This window comes from Gymnoscopelus microlampas (assembly GCF_963454915.1).
Source record: "Gymnoscopelus microlampas genome assembly, chromosome: 9".
In the NCBI taxonomy this organism is placed as follows: Eukaryota; Metazoa; Chordata; class Actinopteri; order Myctophiformes; family Myctophidae; genus Gymnoscopelus; species Gymnoscopelus microlampas.
In genome coordinates this window covers 7,058,714-7,067,509 of record NC_139946.1, presented here as the reverse complement: position 1 = coordinate 7,067,509, position 8,796 = coordinate 7,058,714, and the positions used below count along the sequence as shown (strand labels likewise).

The 8,796-nt window shown below is 41.0% G+C and overlaps 1 protein-coding gene across 1 annotated transcript; it reads right to left on the bottom strand.

Moving 5' to 3' along the window:
- Positions 1-793: 793 nt before the first annotated feature.
- Positions 794-8,436, bottom strand: LOC311051369 (5-hydroxytryptamine receptor 3C-like; the record flags this gene model as incomplete). Its single annotated transcript, XM_084065933.1, has 6 exons — positions 794-846; positions 4,710-4,879; positions 6,729-6,838; positions 7,340-7,384; positions 7,675-7,822; positions 8,396-8,436. The coding sequence occupies 6 exons, from the start codon at positions 8,434-8,436 to the stop codon at positions 794-796; spliced, it is 567 nt and encodes a 188-aa protein (XP_083922059.1).
- Positions 8,437-8,796: the final 360 nt, after the last annotated feature.

Below are 8,796 nucleotides of genomic sequence, written 5' to 3'. Positions count from 1 at the left end.
TATTTGATATTAGCCACAAACCACAAAATGACATGTCTTGTCATGTGATCATATGTGCAACCAAGTCCTTTTTAACAAAATGTACTGTAATTTACATCACTTAACAATAAACAGACAGCCAACTAAATTTCTCTTCATTTACACCGAATCTGGCCACTGATGTCTGCACTCAGCTGCTATATAAATATAGTGAATAGAACACACCTTTCATTGACTGTCATCATGCAAGTCTAACCTGCAGTGCACTTGCACAACATTCAGATAGATGGCCTGTGTATGTAGTCAGACCCTCATACGTATTTCTTATCTAGGCTTTGATTGATCATTATTGATCATTATACTTTGTTTTGATGTAGCCTTCACAACGTGTTGTTTGACATTCTAGATGAGCACGCTTGGGGCTGTTCTCTTCTGTTAGACTATCTCTCTCCTCTCTGCGATCCACCTACACCCCAAAAGCACATAAACCCTTAAGGCGAAGTGAAAGAGGCTATTCTGTACTGTAGTAGTTCTACTCATCCATTTTAGTGCCGTTTATCGGACACATCGCTTGCTAAATAGTTTCACAAACATGGGGAAGTGCAGTGTGTGAGTTGATATTGTTTAATTCCCTTGTTGTATACACACTTTCTAGCTTTTGTATTATCTGGAAAAAGTCAACTTCACCACATCATCTGGGGATGAGGTATCATTTGATGAGAATGGAGATGCTTTACCCATCGTGGATATTGTGAACTGGAAGTGGCTCCCTGATGGAAGTCTAAAGGTTCAAAATGTAGGTGTGTTCAAGAAGTCAGCCTCCGGAGATGAAGAACTCATCCTTGATGAAGACAAAATCTTCTGGAGCTTTGAATCCACAAAGGTCACTTCAGCTTTCTAAAATAACCAATGCTGATCTCATGGTGTGAATGTTATTTAGTTTAGTCTGAGATTAATCATAGATAATATCCTCTGTAGCCTCCTCGGTCAGTGTGCAGTGAGAGCTGTTCTCCTGGAACCCGTGTGGCCAGAAGGAAAGGAGAACCCGTCTGCTGCTTTGACTGCATTGCTTGTTCTGAGGGAGAGATCAGCAACAAGACAGGTTAGTTTAGATTACTAGTCCATACCCAAACTATGTGCGTACTTGAGACTACAGCTGCCACTACAGATCCATAGTCTGTGGCAAAGAAATACCAAGAAAAGTCAGAGCCCATGTGCAAGTTCCGATCATTTGGTCAACAAACTAAAGAGGTAAATGGTTACAGACAGACAGACAGACAGACAGACAGACAGACAGACAGACAGACAGACAGGATATAACAATGTAGGTTACCTTTAGGACAATACTTTACTTGTCTGACCCTGTAACCTTGCTGTCTTTGTTAGACTCTACAGAATGCACCAGTTGTCCAGAAGACTTCTGGTCCAGTCCCCAGCATGACCACTGTGTCCCTAAGAGCATGGAGTTCCTCTCCTACCATGAGGCCCTTGGTATCTCCTTGACAGCCATCTCATTGTTAGGCACACTTATCTGTGCGATTGTCCTGGGAATTTTTGTTTATCATCGAGACACGCCCATGGTGCGCGCCAACAACTCAGAACTCAGCTTCCAACTCTTGCTGTCACTCAAACTATGTTTCCTGTGCTCTCTTCTTTTCATTGGCCACCCCAAACTCTTGACCTGTCAACTAAGGCATGCAGTATTTGGGATCAGCTTTGTGCTGTGTGTCTCGTGTATCCTGGTAAAGACTATGGTGGTGTTGGCTGTGTTCAAGGCCTCCAAGCCTGGGGGTGCAGACATTATGAAGTTTTTCGGTGCTATGCAACAGAGAGGAATAGTTCTGGCTCTTACTTCCATTCAGGCAATAATCTGCACAGCCTGGCTTGTGTCTGCCTCACCAACTCCTCATAAAAACACACAATACCACACTGAGAAGATAGTTTTTGAGTGTGAAGTGGGATCAACAGTTGGTTTTGCAGTGTTACTAGGTTATATTGGTTTACTGGCACTCCTCAGCTTCGTCCTAGCATTGATGGCAAGGAATCTCCCAGGCAACTTCAATGAAGCCAAGTTAATCACATTCAGCATGTTAATCTTCTGTGCCGTGTGGATAGCCTTCATCCCAGCATATATCAGCTCTCCAGGCAAATATGCAGATGTAGTGGAGGTATTTGCTATTTTAGCATCTAGTTTCGGCCTTTTGTTGGTATTTTTTGGACCAAAGTGTTATGTAATGATTTTGAAACCTGAGAGAAACACTAAGAAAGCCATCATGGGTCGCGGAACATAGAAGCAGAAATTCAAAGATAATACATTTTCTGTGTATTTTGTAACAATAGGTGTGTATGCAGTCTGGTCAGAGATGCAAACATCTACTATCTATGATAAATAAAAGTGAATGAAAAGTTGAATACCCTCCTTTGTGTGATATGTTCATGGTCAAAAGGGAGAAAACAGCAGCCGCAAACTCAAACACTGTGCAGGTACCTAAGAGTTTAATGCAAGCTTTCAGGCTTGATTGATTGATTGATTGATTGATTGATTGATTGATTGATTGATTGATTGAATACTCTATTAATAGCTTGCATTTAGTACAGAGGTACGATTTACAATCATTGTTAAAAGGATAACACAAAAAGCCCTATGGGCTTGTTTCCATTGTAGTCCTGTGTTTTCAATTAATTAAAACATTTAAAGACAATATACAATAATAAACAACACATACACTACTAGCAATGAACGTATAATGTACATTCAAATGGGGCGGGGGGGGGGGGGGGGGTAATTTCTAGTGTTAAGCTTAGAGGGCTTTTGTAGGACCATTTACAAATTGCAGACAATTGCTCTTTTATGGCGGCTTTGAAGGAGGGTAAGGAGTCACACTTTTTGATGCTCGTTTGGATCCACATTTTCCAAGATCCCACCTCTAGCAGCCGCTGATTGGTTCGCACACGTAGCCGTGCGGAGTAGCCCTACTCTCTGAGCTAGTCCAGATGGAGGCTGTATTGTGATGTGAAACTCAATACCGCCCCCATCTGGCGGAGTCAGGTTAACATTTTGGTGGCATAGCAGTAGAACAGATTCGACCCCATGCATGTTTGTGCCGAATCTGGGTTGAGTGAGATCAGTGGAGCTCCCTCTGGTGTGGTGCCTGTGTGTGTCTTTCACATTATTGAAGTACTCTAACTCATCCTTTCCTTTGCGTATCTTGAAGACCAGGGGCCTGTTCCTCAAAAGGTGAATTAGAGCTAAAGCCTGGCTTTAACACCTATCCTGGCTTAATATAGCCAGGATTAGGGATGTATCAGTTCCATGAAAGCTGAATTATCTTGAAGATTCGAAACAGGACAAACAAGAGGCAGGCAGGCAGGCAGGCAGGCAGGCAGGCAGACAGACACGGACAGACAGACACGGACAGACAGACAGACAGACAGACACGGACAGACATGGGGATTCAGGAGACACACACAGGAATACACAAAAAAGCGAGAGGAAGAGAAACCAACGGACTATAAAAGAGAGACAAAAAGTGCGACTCCCTGCCCTCCTTCAAAACCGGCATAAAATAATTTGCAATTGGACCTAGACAGCTTGCCAAAAGAAATGACCCCCCACTGTTTTTCTGTAAAATACTTTTATTATTGCTAGTATTGATGATACTGATGACACACACACACACTCACGCACGCACGCACGCACGCACGCACGCACACACACACACACACACACACACACACACACACACACACACACACACACACACACACAGCTATTTGAAAATAGCTGAGCTTTTATGCTATTTTAAAAACTATCTTGAAATATTTTGGAAAAATATGGAATGTTTTTTAAACATTTTAAGTAGGCTACTACAAACATCTTATATGGGGGTCCCTGGCACACATAACATTTTCAGATGGGGGGTCCGCAGACAATACATATTAATTTGGGGGTCTGCAGACATGAAAATGTTTGAGAACCACTGGTTTAAACAACTTAGGAAGCAAGCCCAAATAAGCAACTACACTTTAGAAACAAGCTAAAATGCAACCACCAATATTTACAAGCGTCTTTACAGGAAAACAAAGCCACTTATAATAATAAGCAGAATTGGCAACACTGTATTAGTGTTTGGGTATCTTTTTTCATATCCTTTATCTGCTAAAGAGCCTTATAAAGCAGTGGTTCTCAACCTGTGGGTCGGGACTCGGGACCTCTGAATTTGGAGGGTCCCCAGATGATGCAAAAACCTTTCCTCACTCAACAGTAAACAAACCAACATACAGTATAGGCTATAGATATAGGTATACAGGTTATCTGCACATTTCTAAAGTGACAATTTAAAGACCCTTTTAATACCTCTAGAATGAAAAAGAAAATGAAATAAGACCATTACTGCGTCAAAAGTAACCAAGAAACTATACTATAAAAATTGTATATTTAATAGTGTAGTCAGATTGTCAAATCTTACCTAGGAAAGAGTCAAGAATTGTGAAAATAGCCGATCTACAAGCAACGAGGTGTTGTGAGCTTGTAGATCTGCTATTCTCAAAATGTTTATCTGTGGAACCGACTCAAACTAAATGTAATGCCTCAACTCAATTACAATTCAACTACAATTCCAAGTGCTTGTCAGGGTGGGGGGTCCCCAGTTAAAATATGATTATTTTGGGGGGTTGCGGCCTGAACATTTTGAGAACCTCTGTTATAAAGAACCCTGGTGTGCGTTTACTGGTGTGCATGTAGGAGCCGAAGGTGAAGGTGCAGTTCTGCACGTCGAAGGGGAAGCTGAAGATCTCCAGGTTGCAGGCAGAGACCAGTCGCAACATCCTGTCCCAGCGGATGTGTCCTGTGTGGTTCAGGTACACGTAGGGACAGGCCTGGGACACGTCATCGTCCACACTGAGACAGTAAGGGAAGAAGACAATTCACTATTGACATTTTAGCAATGGTGGAAAGTACATGTACTCAAGTACTGTACTTAAAGGAGTAGTTCACCCAAAAAAATGACTTAATTTCTATCAATTACACACCCCATGAAGCCTGGATTCATGGAGATGTTTTTGTCGCATTTCTAAGTCAATAATTTGATGACCGAGTCATCGGTCAATAGGAGACTCACTGGATACTCCACTGGTCATCAAATTATTGGCTTAGGAATGTGACAAAAACAATAATAATAATTACTATCAAAATAATAGTCTGTACATTGAAACTATAAGTAAACAATTAACCTAGCTTCTGTCTGTATTTTTACATTGTGGTCAAGAAAAAACAAGCCTAAGTAAAAAATGTGAGAACAAATGACCTGCATGTAAGTCTGCATGGTCGTCATAACTAGGAGAGAGAGACACGTGAGATGAGGAGTGTGGATCAAATTCAGAAAGAAAAAAAAAAGTCACACCCAGTGTGAAGTGGGTGGTGTGGTCATAGTGGTCATCACAGTGATGGAAGTTGACTTGATTCACAAAAAACATGAATGTGTTTTTTTGCTAAGTCCTATTTATAGGTCTATGCACATGTGTCATGTCATGTGTTCACTAGCCAATCACAGTCCTGAATAGAGTCAACCAGTGTACGATGGTGGCCAGTCACGGTGCAGGGTTAGGGGGGTACAATGGTGGCCAATCACAGCGCAGGGTTGGGGGGGTGCAATGGGTGGGTGTCCAAACCTCACATATAGGGGCGGTTGCACCGCCCAAAAACATGGCTGTGTATTGTGAGTTGATGATACAGTGTACTGAGTCATTGCGGACCATAAAGGAATTATTTTTATACTTACTGTGCTTAATGCTGACATCAACCAAACACACCATGCAATCTTGCACTCTCAAAGCCACTCTGCTAAAAAAAACTCAGCATCACATTTGCAGAACTCAATAAGGCTGTGACGTTGCCTATTCAGATCAAGTTCCAGTTTTCTCAAACAATGACTGTGAAATGTCTTTTTTTGTAATAACTTTTAAATAAGGTCACTGACTTATACATCTATAGGATCATTTTGTCCGATCCCTTCATCTCTCTACTGAGTGATTTTCATGATTGATTGATCCACATTAGATGACCTCACAGCCATTGTTTCTAAAAATGCATCGTCTCTCCAGTACGCTCGACATCATTCCAAACTCTATTTAAAAAAAGACATTTAACTCCTTAAGTCCAACCTTACTGTACATTGTAAATAGCTCCCTTAGCTCTGGTTGTATCCCTGATTATTTTAAACATGCTATACTTTTACAGAAACCTAACCTTGAACCTTAACATAACTTCCTTTTATTGCCAAAACATTTTAGACAAGGTGGTCTGTAATTTTTCAATCACAATTATTATTCAAAAATAACAATCTTTTAACTGGAACAAGTTCCAGTCTGGCTTTTGTCCAAAGCACAGTACCGAAACCACACTTCTCAGGGTTTCAAATGACCTCCTGTTGCATGCAGACTCTGGCGAGTGTTTTGTTTTGCTGCTCCTGGACACAATAGACCACTCGATATTCCTCGTAGGAACTCTTTAAGCAAAGGGTGGGTATTAGCTGGGACTTTCCTAGACTGGTTTGTTTCCTACTTGTCAAATAGCGGTGTTTCTGTGGGCTATTAATGACCACATGACTGCATCTTCTCATGACCTCCATTGACCCGATTCCTTTAAAAAAAGCTGCTAAAAACTCGCCTGTTTCACAAATACTTTAGCTAGTACTGTTTTGAGTTGGTTGATTGAAACAGAAGCATCATGTTTAAATCAGGACACTTACAACTCGTAGATGATGATGTCAGGAGACCACAGCTGCTTTACAGGGAGGGAAATCCTGGTCACACCATCACACGCGTCAGGGTCCCAGACCAGGAACTCATGGTGCCAGTACTGAATCAGAATCAGAATCATCTTTATTGTCACATCACAGGTTTACAGGTGTAAAACAGTGGGTGAAATTATTTTTTTGTGCAAGCTCCATCGTTTTTGTTATTTCAATAAGAGACAGGGAAGAAGAAGGGGGGAAAGGGAGAAGAAGGGGAGAGGGATCAATAAAAACAATTATCTACATTTACACACCGTTTATCTATCTGGTGCGGTAAGTACCTGATGTGGCAGGAACCATGTGCTATCTGAGGTAGAGCCTAAAGTCACATATTTTACATTATGAAATAGTCAGGTGAAATATACTTTTTGGGAGTGTAGACCCATATATTTCACCTTTATGGAATAGAACAGAATATAATTCACTCTGGCAGTTATAAAATAAACCAACAAACAAACAAAAACACAAGATTTAATAAACACAATAAACATAAACTTACAAAAAGGGCAAGGTAGCTTTCTAATAGAAGAAAGTGCAAAACATACATTTCTTGTCATGCCACTTACCAGTCTGAGCCACAGGAAGGTCGTTAGAATCTGAGTTTTCTCATTCTGATTTAAAGCACAGACAGACAACATGTAAAACGGACGCTACAGGTTTCCCACCTGAGTATGATGAAATGGCCACTTAACCCTGAACAGCAATAAATGCTAATAACACTGTGTGGCAGAATACTATGTGAAAACAACAGATATGTGTAAAAACAATAAATATGAAATGCCTCTTACTGAGAGGGCAGTGGCTGCAATTTCACCTTTGGTGCAGAAATGTTTGTGTTTTGTGTTAATCTCTTTTTGCTCGCACTTTCTATGTAGTCTCTCGATACAGCCTGTTTACTCACCACCCCCAGTACAGCGTACAGAGTGAAAGAGATGTTGGTGATGGTGGGGTTACTGAGGTTCACTGCTGGTCTGAAGTGCTTCAGGTCAAACACCGCCTGCATGGATTCATAGGTGGGGCCGCTGTGACCCTCCTTACAGGTCAGCTCACTGTGACATAGACAGGCTGAGAGAGACAGACAGACAGACAGACAGACAGACAGACAGACAGACAGACAGACAGACAGACAGACAGACAGACAGACAGACAGACAGACAGACAGACAGAGAGAGAGAGAGAGAGAGAGAGATGGACAGAAGACTTTTGTGTTCATTATATTCTTTCCATTGCCGAGTTGTTCTTACAAATCAACGGCATCGGCAATAAAAATTTGAAACCAAATTTAATTATGAATCTCAACCCAAACCTAACATAGCACCGCAGTGCTGCCACCGTTACATATTATTTAATAATGCAAAACAAATGAACAACTTAAGTGACTTTTTTATATATATCATGAGAATGAAACAAAATCACAAATCACCTGGGAGCATAATTTAAAAAGGGAAATGAAACTGAACTGACCACAGCTATACTGACAGGTAGAATATTGTTTGTGTGTCAAACTAAACTATTGACAGTATATAGGTTAAAACCAAAACAGAAGCCAAGATATACACCAAGCTTTTAAATCAATTAATTAAACATACTGTACACAAACTTAATGGGATTCAACGTATTACCTGTTAATAAAAGTAGAGTTGCGATCAGTGTGAAGTTCCATGATGGAATCATGTTGGAAAATTAACAGAAGATTCAAAAGAAGCTGTGCCGACTGCTGTATTGCTGTAGCATTAAGTAGTAGTAATTGCATTCATTCATTCAAACACGCCCACACACACACACACACACACACACACACACACACACACACACACACACACACACACACACACACACACACACACGCACGGGCACACACACTGCACATATAGCAAAGTTGTTGTTCAACACCTACGGTAACCAGTCATCCATTGTATTTTCGAACCCTTCTTACCCATGAGAGTTACAATTTGTCTTCTTCTCATTAGGTGGTTGGTATTGGTTGGCTTTACACAATCTTTTAAAACAATGAACTGAAAAT